The 22,044-nt window shown below is 32.3% G+C and overlaps 1 protein-coding gene across 4 annotated transcripts in view; it reads left to right on the forward strand.

Moving 5' to 3' along the window:
- Positions 1–22,044, forward strand: part of Ctnna3 (catenin alpha 3) — a 1,561,788-nt gene that overhangs the window by 1,150,899 nt on the left and 388,845 nt on the right. For all 4 annotated transcript variants that reach the window (XM_010605540.3, XM_033766563.1, XM_033766562.1 and 1 more), the window contains one exon: positions 16,219–16,419. In XM_010605540.3, the coding sequence (XP_010603842.1) occupies positions 16,219–16,419 (201 nt within the window). The remainder of the gene's footprint in view (positions 1–16,218; positions 16,420–22,044) is intronic.

Consider the following 22,044-nt stretch of genomic DNA (forward strand, 5'->3'; position numbering starts at 1 on the left):
GCTAAGAATTTGCTTTGAGTCTCAGAGGAGACATTGACTTGAACATTTGAAAAAAACTGAAACTGTTAAAGCTCTAGTAAAGTCACAATTTTATTTTCAATTATATGCAAGACTGTTGCATCATGTTAAGCAAAATCATTTACATGCTATTTTCGTTACTTGCCAGTTTAATATTGTTTAAAGAACTGTATCTTGTTGTCAGGTTTATAAAGGTTGGATTGTGACTATTGATTGCAATATCAACCTAACTGCAGTAAGAAGCACTTAGGGGATTAATAAGTATTCAATTCTGAGGAAATCTGAATGGGTCATGATGCTGTGTAATGTACATGCTGTCCTTCCCTTTCATCTCTGGCCCCGTCACATTGCCCTGTTTCCTGTCCACCATGAGCTGAATGTCTTTATAATAACATATTTTTCTGCCATGATATTTCTCCCTTGAAGCCAGACAACCGTGGGCTGACTTCCTTGAAACTGTAAAACAAACAAAACCTCTCCTTTATGTTCTGAATGTCAGGCATTGTTCCCAGTGGTAGGAAATTGCACTGTTATACACAGGGTGTTTATACAATCCCATACAATTTACTTTTGCTTTAGAGCACCACAGTTACCCCTCCCCTCCACAGACCAATACTTTGGAATGTTCTGCCTTTGGCTATTTTTTGTGAATCTTTGGCGACTTCTGTAGGCCTTCATGTAAATGTGTTAAAATTTGTTCTCTATAACACTTGATAATATGATCTTACCTTTATATTTATTGAGTAAGTTAGTATCTTTCTCTCACTGGGCTTTAAAATCAAGACAGGACATAAAATATTATTACTAAAGCAACCAGCGTATAATAGAAACCTAGTAAATATGTACTATACCCATAATAATTATCTGCATTACAAATACTTTCACATGCTTCTTAATTGATCACATATTAAAATATGTGTAAAATGAAGGTAATTTTCAAAGTAATTAATAAAATAAAAATGTAAAAATACCTATGTAGTTAGTGATTTTTTTTTTGTTTTTGACATTTAAAAAAATATTTCTGGCACTGTCCTTGGTTGTGAAGAGTCAAGATATTAAAATATCAGTGATTTCCCTCAAGGTGTTCATAGTTCACAGGAAGTACAAATATAGTTTTGAACAGCCAGAACATCGATAAACTCTATGTATCTAGTCAATAGTTTCAATAATGAAAAATGCAAATAATTAAATTCAGTTCAATCTCTAGCATATTCCTATTGTGATTCTTACGTTCCCTGAATTTATCAGTAACATAAAATATAACATGAAGTAACAACTAACATATTTACATAATGAATTTTATGAGATACTTTACATTCATATGAGATGAAATCAGTTGCTATTTTGTTTAGTAGCATTTTAATTACTTCTTTAAATGTATTTCCAAAATGAGAGAACTTAAAATATGGACCTTGAATATTCTTCATTTTGCCTGTTTTAACCTCAAAATCAGAATCAGACAGTGAGTGAATGATTATAGTTTTTAAAAACCTCATAAGTAAGTGGGTGGGTAGTGTTTTGATTTACATCCAGATAGCCCCGTAAAGCCTAATGTGCACATAGGTGCTATTAGGAGGTACTGGATCATAGAGGCACATTGCATAAACCATAATAACAAGTCTATAGGAATAGTAATTCTACTGAAACTTACAATGATTTCTTTCCTCCTTATTGATTTTTCATGTTTTCTTTTACAAAATTTTTTCTCATAAATATTGTCTGAATATTAAACTTATATATATATGCATACCTATATATGTCTATGTGAATATGTATCTGTGTATAACTTTAGGATTTCCATTGTTTAAAAGTTGAAACTTATTGTTATATTTAGAAGCACATAATTCAAGTTTTTTTCAGCTTTAATTGAGTTTATTGGTATATTTTAGGGATACAGTACAGTTACATTCATTGTTGGGATCTTGTACCTCTACATGACGTCTTGATTCTCATTTTTTCCCCTTATCCCTGCCCTCCCTTCACCCCCTCAAGTTTTCTATTTTAATAAAGAACTAATATAAACATATATGGACTAACAGTATAAATTTAAGACTGCTGTAAAGAAATTTTTTTAGTAATATTAAGTGAATGTGTTCTTTTCATGAATGGCACTGACAATAAATTCCGATTTTGTTTTGTTTTGTTTTGTTTGGTACCGGGGATCAGACTTGGGACCTTACAAGACAGGCGGCAACACTGCTAAGCAAATCCTCACCCACTGACAATAAATAATGAATTATAAAATTTAAATCCCTGAATGGTGAAATTAGAATTATCATCATTAAAATATGATTAAATATATATGATTGAATTTATAGAAAATACACTGACATTAAAATTCATATAACAAATTTTTTGAGATAATACCATAAAATATAGAGTTGGAGAAAAGGAAAAGAAAATCTATATTTCTGCTTGCTGTTCCTTGATAAAAGATGACATTTGGATATGTCAAATCTAAGATTTGTTGTGAATATTAAGTATGAGAAAAATAGTCCAGTTCATATTTAAGTTCTTTGATGATTTTACAAGGTATGACAACTTCCCTTTTTGCATATGTACCATTTGAAAAATTATGATGGAATGTGGAGTGCCATATATTTAACTTTGCTTACTGTTCTCTGTTAAAGTTAACAATGGAATTTATCATTTGGTATATAATATTAGCAAGTCCTGTGGTTTTTTAAATGGTATTGATCTATGTGTTCAGTTTCTTTCTAAACATTTTGAGAATTCACTACAGCAGAAGAGAAAAGAGGTGCAAAATTCATAAAAATATATAAGAGGACATAAGTGTATAATGCTGAGAAAGTATTTAACTGTTATTTTATCTGTATGGATCGTATCCAAGGTTATGCCAGTATTGTAAAATCATATGAGGAAAATAAGTGTAATTATAGTCCCATTGATTATTATTTTATAGCTAGTTTAATCACAGGTAGACCACTAACCCTAATAATAGACAGTGAAATAAGGATCAGACACACCATTGAAAATTACTATTTGCAGTTCAGCAAACATGACTGGGAAGGGAGATAAAATAGAAAAGGCAACAAAATGAAAATTAAAGGAAAACAAAATCAGAGCAGATGTTGTGAATCTGTTTTTCATGCAGAGATGCTTAAATGTGGAGAACAGCCTTCCAGGCAAGGTTGCTGAGATAATAACACTGAACTTGTTCAAGATGGTTTGATTAGAGTTCTGACAATGGAGGTTTACAAGTGAGAGGAGAATAAGCTGTGTAGGCTAACTGGGCTCTTTGCATTTACAAAAAATATTTCACATCTTTATTCAAAATACTGAATAAAGATTGAAATTTATCTGCTTTGTATTTAGTTTCAACCTCACAAACGTCAATTTTTTTCCATTTTGAAGGATGTTTTAAAGAGTTACCTCTCATTACTAGCAGCAGTCTTTGCTGTTACCTTCCTTCCTCATTTCATTATCACTGGCCTCATTCCAGAAACTCTATAAGCTTCCCCGCTCTGTGAATCCTTATTATATGAATGTTGTTCACTGTCTACTATCTTTCGTCATGTTTGAGTCTTGGAAAACATTTTTTTTCTAAATACAACACTGTATAGATAGTTTATACTGGTTGCATGCAGTCATTGTAATCATTAAACATACGACTGCTGCTCATAAAAATTTTCTCATTAGATGCATTTGTGTAAGAAAAGAATGTATTTTAAACCACAGACTTAGGAAGCAAAAGAACTGTTTTTTTTCATCTTTAAATAAGAAACTTGAATTTTCATGCCTGTTTTCCTCAATCTGATCTAAAGTGAACTAAGTTATCTGTACCAAAGTTATATGTACAGGGAAGAACATGACTTGTAAATCACTAATATGTTGTCTAGTAGAAAAAAAGGTGTAGCTTTGTTATATAACATAAAATACAAGGTTTTCAAGGAAGTTCTGAAAAAAATTTAAAGAATTCATTCAGCTTTTCTGTAAATGTCACTCTAGCAATAAATCCCATAGCAAGTCAGTTTCTTGTCTGTAAACTCTCAGTTGAACATCATGTCATTTTGGTAGGGAAATTGGCCCATCTCTATACCCACAATTATCAAGGAACTGTGCACAATGAACTTGAAAATTTATTTATACAAAGGCTGTACAAATCATATACATCATGATTAAACTAACCTAAGTGCAACAATCCAAGGTATATAATATGATGTACAAACATAAAAAAGTAATTAGAAAAATAAACAGACTAATACTGCTTTCCTGTGTATATTTAAAATTTAGTATGTTCCGTGTAGTAATGTGTTTGGGTGTTTATTTCTTGAATTGGTAAAGCACAGACTCTTTTTTTTAACCTTTTCATATCTCTGGCAAAAAAAAAAGCCCTGTGATATGAACTCTAAATAGCCAATGAATAAATGATACATTTAATTAATTAATATGAATATATGTATATATATATTCATTGAGTTAAAAAAAAGTTTTCAGATGCAATAATTTTTCAAGCAGAAAAAGAGGAAAAAAATCAATTAATAAGAACCATAGATGTTGTGGTTTGCATGGGGATTTCAGTAAAAAAAAAGCCCTGTGATATGAACTCTAAATAGCCAATGAATAAATGATACATTTAATTAATTAATATGAATATATGTATATATATATTCATTGAGTTAAAAAAAAGTTTTCAGATGCAATAATTTTTCAAGCAGAAAAAGAGGAAAAAAATCAATTAATAAGAACCATAGATGTTGTGGTTTGCATGGGGATTTCAGTGTTACACAAAGAATGATAAAAAATAAAATGGCTATTTACATTTTGAAAATATACACTATAGTTCAAAAATGTTTCCATTAGTTCCCCTCACTTTGAATACAGTTATCCCAGTATTTTTTACACTTTCTGGAGCAAATCTGTTTGCAGTTTGTTTCTGAATCAAGTTGTTTTTTGTGAGTGTCTTTATGAGGTTTGATCACAATACAGTGGATCTGCTACATGCCATCCATCAGTGTATACATAGATAGATAGATAGATAGATAGATAGATAGATAGATAGATAGATATACATAGTGAAGTACTACTTAGCCATAAGGAAGGGTGAATATGAGTTATTTGTAGGAAATGCATGCACCTTGAGACCCTGATGCTAAGTGAAATAAATCATATACAGAAGGTTAAATGTTGCATGGTTTCTCTTGTATGGGAAAAAAGAGATAATTTAGGATTAAAATAAAAAGTAGATAATAGGAAGCTGAGAGATGGACTTTGTGGAGATTGGAAGCGTACCTAAGGATGGAGGGAGATAGTAGCAAGGATAGAGGGAGAGAAGCTAAAAGAATCAGGATGCGATATGATACAACATGTAATATACCGATTCTCCATGATGAACCACCCTATTGTGTGTTGCAAGTATATATTAATAAAAGAGAAGAAAGAACATGGAAGCATAAAGCACTATCTGTATCTGTATCATTTTTAACTATAACATCGCAGGGGGTCCCCATCCACCTATTAATCAGGCCATCATTCCTGGGACTTTGTTACTTCTGGCTCTTACCCAAAGTCAAAATGACCGTGATAGGTAAATGTTTTGAATCAATTTAGGACCCTGAAGCAGCCACAACAGTGCTACTAGGGCACTCACAGAAAGCACTTCCAAGATTGCTTCAGAAAGTGACAAAAATGATGGGATGTGTGTGTTCGATTAATGGCAGCCTGTCTTTCACTGTAATATATAGTTTAATTTAAATACACTGTTTTTATCACACCTCATATTTATTTTGGTAATACATAGTTGTCAATAAATGAAGCGTTTTTAGTTAACAAGTCGTAAAAGGTCTCTTTTAAAGGAATAGTTAAGGATGTTGACCGGTGGGGCTGGGGATTTAGCTCAGTGGCACGGGGCCAGCCTTGCAGGCACAAGGTTCTGAGTTTGATCCCAGTACCAAAAAAAAAAAAAAAGTTTACCTGTGATTAGTATGCATTACACAATAGATTTACTATTAGTATTATAGTATTATTTCAATCAGAAGCTGTGGTTGACGTTTATTATATTAATCTATAAACATGTTTGTGCATAAAAGTATTTTTGTTGCCAAAAAGAAACTTCTTTGAGATTAATTTGAGGACTGCTATTTATTGAATTAACTCCACCAATTTTTTGTATAGACTGAATAATTCATTGATTTCTCTGAAATCCTCAGTCAGTATTTTCAGTGATTTTTGTGAAGCTATGGTTGAACTTCCTATAAACATTTTGATATCTGCCCTAGAAAATGATAGTAAGTGAGAAGGTGACAGCTATTGCAACTTTCATTTAGTTAGTTCTCTTACAACGTTCCCATGAACTGGATCCATATAAAAGGTACTGAAACATGTCAGTAATTTTACTTGTTGCTTTCACAAAGATATCCAACTTATAATTGAAAAACTTTTATAAACATTTTCCAGAAATTATAATCCATGGTAATTTCACTTTAGAGATTGCAATACTTGTTAAAATAAACTTTAATAGCATTGTCATTAACTATTTCTTCCTGATTACATCTTAATTATCAGTTAAAAATTTGTTAAATACAACCAAGAGTATCTTTTATTGTCACTCTGTGGGTACTTAAATATATCTGTGTTCAGTATGATTTTGTATCCAATGTGCGTTGTTAGTTAAATTTGAATATCAAACAACAGTATATGAGTACACACAGAATCAAGAAATAAAGAGCTCTTAAATAAATGTTAGTGAAATTGGGATTTGGTTAAGGAATTATAGCTAAATTTTATAGAGCTTTTTGGTAACGTAAAATTATGGAAAGGCAGATGATACATGTGCACCTTGGAAATCTGTGTTAAAGCCCAACTCTGAGATCTCTGGAGGCAGGGTACTTATCCTATACATTTTAAGCTAGATGTTTTAGTCTTGATATGGTTATTAGTCTGCAATCTACAGGTGTTACATGAGGTTGTTTATTGACTTACATTATGTTTCTGATTATTTTGTGAAAACCAGTGATTTGGGGGATAAAAAATTGTGCCTTCAGTTTGTTTTTAACCTCATGGATTCCATTGTCACAGACCCAGTCTAAGAGTTAAAGCTTAAGACTTTAGGTGTCTTTGAAACAATTACAAATGAAACAGAGGAGAAGAATTTGAAGATCCACTTTGCCATTTTTTTTTCTTCTTTTGGCATTTGAATACAAAATATAAAAGATCTAAGCCTAAACCGGGCGTGGTGGCTCAAGCCTGTAATCCTAGCACTGGGGCAGCTGAGACAGGAGGATCCCCATGAGTTCAAGACCAGCCTGAGCTACATAGTGAGTTCCAGGTCAGTCTCAACTACATAGTGAGACTCTGTCTCAAAAAACAAAACAAACAAACAAACAAAATCTATAAATTTCAACATAAAGGGGTTTGTGTCTGACCTTAGTATAAATCCATTGACTAAAGGAACCTCCTCTAAGACATATCTACAATAATAATCTTGTGCTTTATAATAATAATCTTGTGCCTTTTTTCAATATGGGTACTGTATTTGAGAAGGTAATCAAAATAAATGAAAATGTACATTTCTGAGGAAAAACAAAAAATTAAGTAAAATTTACCAGTTTACAAGTAATTCATTTGTTCTTAACATTCCTTTGAGTTTCTGTTCTGTTTGTCACATACCTCTAGGACTTCATTTTAAATAGTGCCAAATTTGAATATGCCTGTGTCCAAAATTACACTTTTTATAATGAGGACACCCATGTTTTTCTACATTTTGAATCAAGAAGAAGGAATAGCAACTAAATGATTACTATTTATATAAGTGGATCTAGAAACAGAGGCATCCAACATTAGCACCCAGTGTGCAGAATCCAATGGTTTTGTTACATAATACAGGAGAATTGCTCATTACTGTCTGTTCCTGCTGACAGTCCTGATGTTCACTGTTCAATCTGGTAATGTCCTTAAAGCTGTTTTTTCTTTTCTTCCTTCCTTCCTTCCTTCCTTCCTTCTTTCTTTCTTTCTTTCTTTCTTTCTTTCTTTCTTTCTTTCTTTCTTTCTTTCTTTCTTTCTTTCTTTCTTTTTCTTTCTTTCTTTCTATCTTTCCTTCCTTTCCCCAGTGCTTTGTTATTAGATGTTAATAGGCTCTTGGTCTATGGGAGAGGAAGCAATGGAACAATTAACATGAAGATGCTCAGTTAGGAAAATCAGTGGAAGAGAGTAAGGTCTGATTGAGAATAACTCAGGTTTGTTTTACTTTTTGTTTACATTGTCAAAGTAAGGGTGGCATAAAATGCAATAACCTAGACTTTTGCTTCTATATTAGAGTGGTTAAATAGCTGAAGCACAAATTTCATTTGTTAATTTCTTCTTTATGGCCATCTTCCCTGTTTTATCTCTAGAACTCATACTTTAGAATCTCTACAGCTATGATGGCTCCATGCTGAGTCAACAATATTAACATTACTAGAGCACTGTTCATGTGAGCCTTGTAAAATTAAAATTGTTCCTCTAAAAATGTAGCGATATCATAGATATTCTGAAAACTCATAATGTATACAGCTCTATAGTATGAGTACAAACAATACATTGCACTATTTATATAAAATTTAGAAAATATTTTAAAGCTATAGTTTCTCCTTTCCCATTATACATTTGGAATAATTGAATGATATAATTATAGGATAACTATACATCAAAGCCAGTTGAGATTTTAGGATCTGAGCAGGTTGGACAAATTTTGATTTTGAATTCTGACTCAATTACTATAACTGAAAAGTGCCTATATGCTCAAAGCCACAATTTATCTATAAAACAGATGTAAAAAATGATCTTCTAGCATTATTATAAGAATAAAGAAATAATGCCCACCTGTTGCCTGGCACAATACCTGTCTCATAAACAAGAGAACTCAGAAAGCATTTGTTAAAAATTCAAAGGAACAAATGAAAAAGATACATAAAAAGATAGAAGAGTTGGGGAAGGAATACTGACCACTTTTTCTTAATTATATGCTTAGGAAATTTGACATCCAAGATTTCTACTTATTTAATTGTAGACATCAGTAGCTACTGTGTGTTTTTGTATATATAGAATTCAATGTTATTAATTTCTTCTCATCTTAGAAGTGAAGCAGACTGCTAATTAAAGTTGTAAAGCAGACTTAGCCCCAAGTACAGAACATTTGAACAATCTCCTCTGTGTTACTATTTATGAGCCAATGTTAATACCTAAGCGGTTTTACACATCCATGTTGTGAATTCTATGGGTTTTGAAATACATTTATTGACAGGCATTCCACATTTCAGTATCACTCCAAATAGTTTCATTATGCTGAGTATCTTCAGTGCTCCCGTTATTCATCTCACCACCTGTCCTCAGAACCCTTGGTACTTGGATTTTATTCTCTCTAGCTTTGCCATAATGATGTAGCCTTTCCAGATTGGCCTCTCCTGTAAGCAATGTTCATTTATGTTCGCTTCATACCTTTTCTTGGTATCATGCCTTGTTTATTTGTGTCATATTCTAAACATTCCATTGTCTCTATATTCCACAGTTCAGCCATTCACCTACTGAAGGGTAACTTCGTTGCTTCTAAACTGTGGCACTTATAAATATAATTGCTATTAACATCAATGTGCAGGTATCAACTTATTTGGATAATTACCAAAAAGTGTGACGCTGGCTTGTATAAGCAAAATATGCTTAGTTATGTAAGAAATTAGAGTCATTCATAGGAAAACGGATGCATATTGAGGATATACTCTTAAGTGAAATAAATGTCACATGTGTAAATACTGAATAGTTTCTCTGGCATGAAAAACTATAATTGTACATAAGATCCTAATGGTATAATTGACAATGTGAAACAGGAAGAAAAGGGCTAAAGGTGTAGGGGAAGTGGGGAGGGTAGAGGAAAGGAAATAAGGGAAAATTAAAAAAATGAGAAAATTGAAAAATGCAAATAAAGTATTTGTAAATAGGGAAGGGAGGAGGGGATGAAGGGAGGGCTGGGGTAAGGGAAAAAAATGAGAACCAAGACCTGTCATGTAAAGGTACAAGATCCCAATGATCTGTAACTGTGCTGTATACCTAAAATGTACCAATAAACTCAATGAGGAAAAAAAGGAAATAGTCAAACTGTCTTCCAAAGTGGCTGCATCATTTTTCATTCTTTCCAGTAATGAATGAGTTTCTGTTGCTTCACATCCCCACCAGCATTTGGTGTTGTGTACATTTTGGATACCAGTCACTCTAAAGTATCAAATATGTTATTTTAAATTGTGACTCCTTGAATGTATATAATCAAACTCATTTTTTCAAATGCCAGTTTGTCTTTGTATTTCCTTGGCAAAATGTCTGCTCAGATCTTTTATTCATTATTTGAGTAGTTTGTTTTATTAGTAGTGACTTTTCAGAATTCTTTGTAAATCTTAAACCTCTGTTTTGTCATTTGTTTTGCAAATATTATCTTTTAGTCTGGGATTGTCTTTTCATTCTATTCATAGTGTATTTTCAGAGCAGAAATGTTTATGAAGCCCAAACTATTTTTTCTTCTTTTATTGATTATGCTTTTGGTATTGTATTTCAAAATTCCTCAGCAGCTCCAAGATTACCTAGATTTTTCTTTTGAACTACCTTACAGAAGTTTTATAAAGTATAAATGTCTTGCATTTTAAATATAGTTCTATGGTTCAATGTGCAGGTTTTGCGTTACACCCCCCCACACCTGATAGACATAAGCTTCTAAGACAAAGTATATAATTTAAGAAATATTTTTTTCAAAACTGAAAGCATGATTTTTTTTATATTCATGGTGCTTTTATTTTTTTATTTTTTTCAGCTTTAATTGAGTTTATTGGTACATTTTAGGCATGATTTTTTACAAATTTAAAGTGTGTATGTGTTTAAAATGTGAGAAATACCAAGGTAAGACTTTTAAAAAGAGAATTTGGAAGAAAGAATGGTTCAATAAAATATCTTATTTAAAAACAAAACTAGTTACTGCCCTACAGACCAATAAAACTATAACCTTTAGATCTATCTTTTCCATAAGAAATTCCTTTTGTCACCACTAGATAAAAACTTACCTCAATTATTGTGTGATAGTAATCATTTACATGGCTGTGGGCTTTAGTTTTAAGAACACAGTGAATATCTACCCATATAGAGTTATAAAATATCCTAATCAACAGTAATAATAGTTGGAACAAAAGTACAAAATCCTCAGAAGATAGATATTTGGCAGTTGAGACTGATTTGCACTGTCTACCTAGCAGGACTCTGAAAGGACAAGCAATCATCCATTTGCTTCTTTCTATGGTTTTGATAAGTTTCTAAACAATTTTGTGGAATAAGCTATTGTAAAATCACATTTAAAACCTATTGAATGAAATATATCTTTAATAACTCTTTTTTGGGTTTATTTCTTTATAATTTTGCACTCAAGAGTAGTAGTTACTACGTATTTTTGTTAATAACCAATTGCAAAATAACAGTCAGACTTTATTTTTTCACTTTATTATTGGCAAAAGTAAGTTAGGTATGTCTTAACTCTTTAAAAGCTCAATGATGAATACATAGCTTGTAGGATAGAGACATTTTTTCTGTAAATGTTTATAAAACTTATTAAATTATAAAATAGATATAATTTTAGTATAAAACTTTGGGAAGAATAAAAGGCAATGAAGCAAGACTTAGTCCTTTCTGATCATAAACCTTCTATAGGTGGGAACTATGCCTCATTTATCTGTTATGTCATCTATATTTTCTAACATAGAGTAAGACCAGCTGAGGAGAGGAGACAGAGTAAAGGACTTAGGATGGAGAAAAGTAATGAAGAATTTAAAAATACTTTGTATTTAGCTATGCATGCTCATTATTCTCAAAGTATACTTGATAAAAATCTATCTTTTGGATATTAATTTGGAAGGTATTATGAACAAGTTTTTGCAAAACAGAAATTTTGGCCATCAGGAAGTAGATATATAAACAACAATTAGTGTGTGTATCAGAGTGTTTAATTTGCTTTTTAGTGTTGTATGTTTTTGTTAAAAGGCAAAGGAATATTATTTCTTCTTGTTTGCTGACTACTTGTGTAGTTTTGTGTATAGATCTTGTAACAGGTAGAGTCCCAGATGAGCAAAAAGAGAAATATGGCCTTTTATTAATAGCACATGTGTGCTGTTTGTGAAGTTTACATTCATTTTAGAGAATAAGTATATGCATATAACAAATCTCGGTTTTCTGTAATTAAACTTATCCTAACTCATTCTCAGATCTCCTATATAGTGGATGACTAGCTTTAATCTTGCAGATTTAGGAAATTCATTCTATTTTACATCATTATTCAGTTTCTTTAGAAAAAAATTCAATGTCCTTTTTTCTTATTCTTTCCTTTTACTCAGATTTCTTTGTCTTATATATCCAGATAGTAGGGAAATAAACTTGATGGTATTACCAAGTTGACGGACTATACCATAAAGTATAGCATAAACTTCCTCTTAACACTTTGCCACAGATACATTTAAAGTCCAGCTTCAAGAATATAAAAAAAAAGCTCTCAGTGAAGTCTGGCTTATACATTTCATCTATTCTGTGGTCTGTAGATCTATAATATTTTACTTTGAAAGTCAAATAAGTTAACTTTATTCCCATTATATTTTTGTTTGGTTTTGAATCTTCTCCAAGGCAATAGAACTGATCTTCAATTTTTGTTGTAATTGGAGAAATAATATTCAATAAAATTATACAATTTTTTAAAAAACTGAATGTTGAAATCTTTTACAATTAATTTTATTGGCACCTTTTAGGTATACAATAGAATGACATTGAAATCTTATTGTGATATACTTACTGCAGTTATGGAAGGCAGAGTCAGCCAGAAAAGTTAAAAACAAATATCAGTTCCCTTTTTTTGCCCTTCATAATACTGTTTTCCAACGTAATATAAATCACTCTTTACATCTCAGGGTGGCAATAAGATGATTGATGGAAATTGCTAGTAATTTAGCAATTCTCTGCTCTTAAAATAATGCACTTCAGCATTTGCTCTAACACTGGGATATTTCACCCCTCACCTCAAATCAAATGTTAAGCTGATGCTCTAATGGTGTTAGAAAAGTCTCCCTTATGTGTCAGTTCGTCAGAGCATAGAATTCTAAATGTGCTTGCTCTATAATAATATGGTCACTCTTTTTAGCCATATTTTTCTTTTTTTTTTCTTTTTAACGGGAATCGAACTCGAGCCCTTGTACTTGCAAGGCAGGCAGAGGAACCACTGAGCCAAATCCTCAGCCCATAGCCACATTATTAAAATGATGCAATTTTTGGATTTTTTTAGTCCCAGTGTGAAAAATTAATCAGAGCCAGAACTCCTAATGACTTTTGCTGTGCCTAATGACTAAACCTATTCCATCAGCAAAATCTTAAGGAATACAACTGTAGGGAGATTTGTACAAAGTATTTGGCACTTTTTTTGCTCCTAGGAAAAATGGCTCTATAGCTATACAGAAAAACTCAAATAATTCTTGAAGGTTTTTGTCAAAATATGAATAACACAATACTCATTTTTAAAAATTTGCTCAATGTGTCAGTTACTCAACATTTTGATTTTCTTTTACTAGAAGAGTACTCTTAGAATTCCACGCAAATAGATGTTGCTAGCATTCTATGAAATATTCAGGGTAATAGAAAAATGTCACTATAATGGAAAATTTCCAAGTCTTTCCCATTATTTTTCTTCTATATTTATTTGGAGTAATTCCAAGATCATTTAGTCATCATCTCTAGCATTCTCAGATTAAGTCTATTACATGCCGCTTGACATTTATTTCACTATTCATTTTTAAAATATTGTGTATGTTCATGTGGAAATTTCATTTTATGTTTAAGCTTACCTCTGTAATTCTTCAGTCTGATTAACACTGTGTCTCTGATAGCATTATTTAGCTGTAAGCAATAACCACACAACTTTCTGTAATGCCAAACAAAAATTGTGAAAAATCTGTATTGTATTTCATTTTTTGTTTCAAATAATAAAAAAAATAGATAAACATATGTATCATTGTTCTACAGAGAAGGTGACAACTCAATTCAGGGATAGCGAATATTCTTTGCAAGGACAAAATTCTACTGCAAAAAAATTACTTGGAAAAATGTAATTTGTGACAGTTATGATTTCATCTTTAATTAAACAGATATTAGTTTATTAGGCAAATAATCTTCTAAGAATGATCAATGTTTTTTTCCTAAATTTAATTACACTTTCATAAGATGGAGCAAAAATGACACTGAAATTTAGAATTAAGCACTAATAGTGACTAAAGATTAAATACTCATACCTGTATGTTTTATTTGTTTAAAAAGATTTACTGATATGCCTGGAAAAGAATAGTTTTTTAAGGCCAGGGATTTAGCTCAGTGGTGCTGCCACCTGCATCCCAAGTGCAAGGTTCCGAGTTTGATCTCTGATACAAAAACAAAAAACAAAAAACAAAACAAAACAAAAAAAGGCTTTTTAATGTCATTAAAGTGAACATCTGTGGATTTAAAAAATCTTGTTGATTATTGTGCCTTCTGCACTTAAACTTTAGTTACATGGGTAATCTGATGGTCATGATTCAGAAGTGTTTTCTGTTGAGATGTAACCATACATAAATTTATTATAGCCCTTAAAATGGCGCTTTCATAACTGAACACTACAAATCAGATTAAAATTCTATTGCAATTATAGTAAATGCTTTTGGTGTTTAACTTTTTAAGTGCAAATATCCTTGATATAGGGTAAATTGAATAAATTTGGGGCTCCATAAATATTTCCATCTATGTCTATAACTTGTAGTTTAAGATTTAGAAAATAATCATTGCTTATGTCTTATAATAGGGCTTCATTCATTCAACATTCTTGTTACCCTAAGAACTGTGTAGTTTGTGATGAGTATTAAATACATTAGGTAATAAGGTAAAATTTCTGCCAGCAGATATCATTCACAGTCTACTAGAAAGATAAATTTATACATGCATCATTAAAACACAGGAAGAGGTTCTATGGGAAGCATATGAACCATTTCATGGGAATGAATGTCAAACAATGTGGAGCCAGCTGTTTCTTGTAAAGAATGAGGAGTTCAGGATAGATTTCCTAAGAAAGGAACATTTTGAATAGCATATTGAAAGCAGAGTTGTACAAGCAGACCGGATTGATGGGCAGTCTGTGTATAGGACAGAGTCGTGGAAGAACAAAGGAGGATTCTGAGGACCATAAAATGCATATTAAGGAAGTATGAGGGGCCCGCAGAATGATAGGAGTCGCCCAAAGAGGTCATCAAGGACCGTATTCTATAGGAGTTTAATTTTAAACTATATACCGTAAGGGAAAAGTGCGACATAGGAAATTGTATTATGAATTATTGAGCTCTGTAGCTTGCTGATAAACAGTCAACACGCATACACAAGCAAATGGAGAGAGAATCAGAAAGAGGAAGAGACAAGAACAACAGGGAGGTAAAGACATGTTCTGGAATACTGAGACATTTTTATTGTAATTCTTTTTTCTATGTGCTTTTAAATAATACAAAGTTTTAAGATTTCAGGTGAGAATTCATGTGTCAAAGCCAGAAGCCAAAACACTGATTCATTCAGTAGTTTTTCAATTTATTAAAAATATCTTTGCCTATGTTTGGTCGTACTGCATGTGTATATCCAACTCTCAATAGTTTTATGAGGGAGTATTACTTATTTCATAGGAAAAGAAAACATTGTGCTATTATCATAACTATCCTGTCTTCATGCCCAAACATGCTAAGAGAGTAGAGGAGATTTGGAAACACTTTTCAGAGTAGGCAACTACCTCTAAGATTCATTAGCTTTGATATATTTTTTTAAAAGTGTGTATGTGTGTATGAGTTTCCATCATTATTTCATTTTCATTTTAATCAAAAAACTGTCCTTAACTTCACCCTTGCCTGTTCATCATTCAGATCAAAAGTATAATTTAATGAAATTCAAATCTAAAATAATACGTAATCAATAAAGGTTTTAAATATATAATTTTGGTATTTCATATATGTTACTATTAAAGGATATAAGCAGATTCTCACTAATTTTTATAATTGATTCTCAGTTCTCTGTGTATGTATCTGAAATCAGAAGTTAACATAATTTTATATATATATATGTATATATATGACATTATATATTAGATTTGTGATTAACACTCTTGCACAACTAATTTGACCTGCTTATTTACAGAAAGTCATATCCTGGAAGATGTCAACAAGTGCATCATAGCTTTGAGAGACCAGGATGCTGAGAATTTAGACCGTGCTGCAGGTGCGATCAGAGGACGGGCAGCAAGAGTTGCTCATATTGTCACGGGTGAAATGGACAGTTACGAGCCAGGGGCTTACACTGAAGGTGTAATGAGAAGCGTTAACTTCCTTACAAGTACTGGTAAGTCTCAGTACCCAATCACAGCTACACTGTTTGAAATTTGAATCTGCGTGGTGACTAAATATTCATATATATGAGAAAAGATTTTCAACCCCATTTTGACATACAGAACATTGCTATACTATGTCAGTGGTACTTAGGTTCTTTGGTTATGTTGTTTCAAATTTATCCCAGTGAAATAAATATATTAACTGGGGAGTCTTTTACAAATGTATGCCTTATATAAACTACCCAGAGGCAATAGTGACTTATGAATTTTTATTAATGTCAAAGCTATGAGGAGCTGCAATTAGGCTAGTATGGTATAAAGTATGTAATAATCTCCAGATACTCCTTTAGCTGTTTTGGTACCCTGAGGTTTTGCATTGCATTTCTTAAACACAGCAAGTTTGTCTTGTTTCCAGAAAAATGCTCTCTATCTTTATCTGCAGTTGTTTGCAAAACATTTTGTTCTTCCACATAATCGTCTTTGATTTCTTAGGAAATATGTAACTAGGGTTTTGTTTTGGTTTCAGCACCCAAGTCACTATTTTCTAAAATCAGCCAGTAAATGCTCTGAATCACTCAGTGAAATGGCATTCTTTTTAATATTATTGTTAACATTTCTCTAAGAAACTTACAGAAATGTCAGGATTCATATGGATTCATAAACAGTGAAGGCAGTCAACAATCTTCCAAGTCATCACGACAGAACTCTTTTCTACGGAAATCCTTGTAAATTTATGAAATCCTCCTGTACATATTATTACCCCTTAATACTAAAGTAATGGTATAGATGTGAGTCCTTTACTGTTTGAAATTCCGTATTTTAATCCCCTATCCTAGAGGATCATACTGGGTATTATGTATAGGGCATATTAAATTTGGAGGATGTATACTTTGTTTAGTGAAAGGAGTATGAAAGACAAGGATGGGTTAGTTTTAAAATTCTTTTTTTCTTTCTTTCTTTTTTTTTTTTTTTGGTGACGCTTTCCTTTAAGATGAATTAAAAGAAACATATCAACACTTAGATAACTTTTACTACAGCCTAGTTCTAAAGAGCTATGACCCAAGCAAACAGCAAGATTTGCAGAGAATTGATTAGTTTTTAGTTTTCCTTGTGTGTTAAAACAAAATCATTGATGAATCTTGGCACATTGTTTTCTCATTATCCCAACATATTTCAAAATAATTAAAATGTGCTAAGGAAACAAAGGAGGCCGTACATCTGCAGCGCTTGGTAGTAAATTAATATTTCTATCCTCAGTCCTCTAAATTACTGGTGTCACAAACAAGGCATGCAGTCTTTGCTTTTTCGGTTAGGTGTGGCAATATAATGTACTTACTAAAATATCTGATCGTTCTACGGTCCTTTGGTATCTCTTCCTTCTACTAGATTTAAGTATTCCAATCTTGTTGACAAAAATCAAGTACAGATTTATCCATGTCTCTGATTTCTTTCTATCTTCTGAGAATTTATTTGTAAGGGTAAAAATGCATCAAGGGTTTTTAGGCAAATGAAAATGTCCTGTAGAAAATAGTAAATTCTACCAGGGCTACAGTGTCTTATTTCTGCACCTCACTTTTATATCATATTATTAAAGTCTTATAAGCATGCTCTTTATTATCATAATGTTTGCACAAGGCAGTAAATTTAGTTTTATACTCCATGGGAGTTTATAATTGCCAGGTGCACAGTAAGAAGTAAAAGTGAAATTCTACACTTTCTGATCAATCTGAAATCAGAAATAAAAATAAAAATTGTCTACTCATTTAACTCCAAATTTGTTAATACCTCTATGATTTATAATGGTCTTTTCACGTATCTAATCAACAAGGCTACATCATCATGATCAGAACAGAAAAAAAGTTATTCTATCTTTAATAGAGATGCAGTGTTAATTAAAATTATCCAGGTAAATTTATGTCCTGCTAGCCCAAATAAAATACATAGAAAATAACCCTGGGCTATTCTTTATAAAAATATTTTATTATTAATATGTGAGTGTAGTTTATGAGGTCCTAAAATTGTCATTTTAGCTTTTCAGGTACTTTTGGTGCATTTTTAAAGAAATCTTCTGATTTTAGAACTATTTATCAAATTTGAATTTTTGCTGAACAACTTTTCTTGAAATGTATTGAAAAACATTTTACTAAAGGGAATTCTGAGCAATATTTTAGATGCAAAAACTAATTAGATCAGGCTGATCTTAACCAAAGCTGAAAAATATGAGCATTCCCTCCACCATGGAATATTGTCTGTGAAAAGTACTTCCAACTAGTCTATCCTCCGCAATTAACTAACAGGGTATGTCCATCTCTGCTCAAATCTACTTCATATTTTGGACTTATTTATAAGTAATCAAATTACATAATTGTAAATGTCATATTTTGTGTTATAAAGTCTCTATAGTTCATATTTTAGCAAGAGAATAGTTGTTCATGTGCCTAGTTTTACTTTTTGTCTCTTTTTCTTTTATATAGTTCTCAGGTCCTTACCCAGCTTCCTGAAATTGACTTAATGAGAAACTGCTGTGAATTGTTTTTATTCCTGAGACTTAAATCTTGGCAGAATTTTCCTAAAAGTATTGTCATCAATGATGAAACCTAAGGCGTACTTATCTAAATCACCAAAGTGTTTTTGGAACATGATGCCTTTGATTTCAATCAGACTTTGTGGCTCATTAGCACATTTTCAAGATTTGATGAGCATCTATGTGTTTTCTTAGCATTAAGAAACAAGGTTGCTCTGTTGCATTTCAGGCATTTACATTGTTCATATCAGCTAGCAGTTGTTTTTAAGTGAAATGTAGTCAACATCTGGAGTACTGCATTCACTCTGAGGCATAAATATTGTAATCTCCATGTGAAATTCTTTATTCTGCCCCACTCCTTCCTGTCACTAATCTCCTGCACCTGTCAAGAATTCCTGATGGGAAAAGAAAAGATATTGGCTTTTTTATTAAATAACAAACCTTATGAATTGCAGGATGAAGGCTTACAAGTTATATTCTTAACATCAAATTTAATTCTTTCATACAAGGTTAGAAGAAAGCTTAAAGCAGAAGTGCATTGACATATTTTCCTGTGATTTTTAGACTCCATCAAATTCAAAAATTATCAAGCACAAAGGTATCTGTTGCAAACATCCAAACTCCACTTAGTTTTATTGTCAGCAAGGCTCATTGACCAACACATAACAGGTGCATAACTGAACTTGACCAAGACATCACTATAACATCAACTGCTGACAAGAGATAGTAATGGAAAATAAAGGCTCATTTGTTTAAACCCCAGCAAAGCCCAAACTACAACTCCTTATCCAGAATTCAGTCCATGGTGTACCGAAAAATCATGATTTCATTTTTTCCTTAAAGGCAAATAAAACAGCTAAAAAGATATGTAAGACCATTTCTAAAATTGTGTTGTAATTATTTTGCTTTAGACTAGTTTAAATAGTAGATAGCCTTGATTAAGTGGATACTTAATGAAGTCGATTACACTGAAAGGCTTGATTAACACATGCTATATTCTTTATATTCTTTATCTCTGTCTTACAAACTTAAATAGTTATGGATAAAAACCAGAGGCTTTTGAACCTAGCAGTTCTGGCTTTATATAGTTCAGCAGTGTTCTAGAAACCTTATTTCACTCTCTTTGGCAACAGTAAATTCTTTCCTTTTTCACATATTTTGGTTTAAAGGATCTGTCTCTCGTCGACAACATTCCAGACAAATGTTTGTTGAGAAACTCTTCAGATATACTTGTGTAGAGATTACTTCTGTTCAGAATACAAAGTAAGCTACAGAAGAAAAGGACAGTTCTATTTTTCTCCTTACATTTCTCCCACTCTATCTTTATATCTTAGGTTAGATTAAAAATTCAAAGCAAAAATAAAAACAAGTTATATTATGTAGAGCCTCTGAGGTTTTCCTAAATTCTTTCTGTGCAGTGGCAATGTTGCTTCCTACTTTAAATGCCTGTCAAAATATAATCATTATTTAACAGTTTCTCAGATGCCACCACCTTTGCAAGGTGTTTCTGATTCTCTTTCAGTTAGCTTTAATTGCTCCATTATCTGTCTGGAATGAGTTTGTTTTCTAGTTAATGTTTGCTTCTCTGTGCCTCATTCCATAATCAGTCATTGATATACAGATTGCTCCTTTTGAGTTGCAATCTTCCAAAAGGTAGGTATCACACTTTCTTTACTTTTATCTTCCCCAGCAGCATTGCACATAGTAAAGGTACCAAGTGATTATTGATCACTAAGTCTTTTTCCAAACTTTGAACTTAAAATTTACTACAAAATTGCATTTTGATATAGTGAGAAAATAAATTGTCATCCCAATTCAAGAAAAAAATAATACTTCAAAGAAATGTACTATGTCAAAGGCTGTAGCAGAGGAAATGTTAAGAGAGTGATTCATTACTGTCGAGAGATAGATATTCGCCACTTCCAGAAGAGTTAGGGTCAGACTTTTAATAGGTTTCTCAGCAAGCTTTTGAACAAGAGATCATGACTTTTGTGTATTCAATTACTTACAAAGACCATCACTGAACTATATCTGTTGAAAGTTCCACTGAACCTAATTTCATGAATGCTTCCAGCAAATCCCTGTAAAAAAGGTAGCAACAAGGCTTTCAAATTCAGAAACTATTTTTGGCAAACTTTCCTCCCCTTGTAGGGGCAAGAGATGGGATTCTGAATTATGCACTTCCTTCCTTTTTTTTTTCCCCCTGAATCTGACATCCTTTAAGACAACTAGACACAGAACATTAACACAAGTTGGCTGACCTGGATAACTGTCTTCTTCCTGATTGCTTAGATGGAAGTTACATAATAACGCAACTTTTCTAAAACAAAACAAAACAAAAACACAAGATCCCAGATCTTTGGAAGTGCTTCTGTTCCCTTATCAGTCAGGACCCCGGGTCATAAAATAACAAAGTGTGGCTACTAGAATGTTTAAGTGCAAAGCCTATATTCTACTTAATTAGAACTGGATTTTGTAGCAGCAAATCCAGTTAGGAAACGGAAAATACTTCTTACCTTTCTTAATAAATGGAAATATAAGAAGGAAGTGGTATAAAAGGTGAACCTCTCCTTATGAATGGATGGTTAAAATAAAACACATAAACACACACGCACAAAGGCTGGAGAGCAAAACACCCAGATAAATCACAAGAGTCACTGTACATAGGAACCACAGTCATCTTGAAGAAAATGTGTTTTGGGTTCTATTCCAGCCCACTGTGAACATTTACTGTTAGTCATGACATCATAATGATGACACTTGGCTTCCCAGGTGGTACCCTCATTTGTCACAACATTTCAGATACTTCTGCTACAGCAATAAATCCTAACATATAGCTGATTTGGTTTCATTTTCTTTCATTCCACTTCCAGGGGGAAAAGTGTCATATTAGCATAATGTAGATGAGGTGTTCACACTGGGCTCTTGGCATATGGAAAGGCAAGTACCTGCCTATGAGCTTCTGGGGAGACAAAGCTCTGCCTCACACGGATTCACACTGGCAGATTCCCCAGCATAGGAGGAGGCTTTGGAGTTGAGTGAAGAGAGGGTGGTGATGAGATGCAGGAGAGGATGATAATTTACAAGGAAGTAAAATGATCCAGAGAGGGGA

The sequence above is a fragment of the Fukomys damarensis genome, unplaced genomic scaffold, assembly GCF_012274545.1.
Source record: "Fukomys damarensis isolate Sample0158 unplaced genomic scaffold, DMR_v1.0_HiC HiC_scaffold_20, whole genome shotgun sequence".
NCBI classification, from domain to species: Eukaryota; Metazoa; Chordata; class Mammalia; order Rodentia; family Bathyergidae; genus Fukomys; species Fukomys damarensis.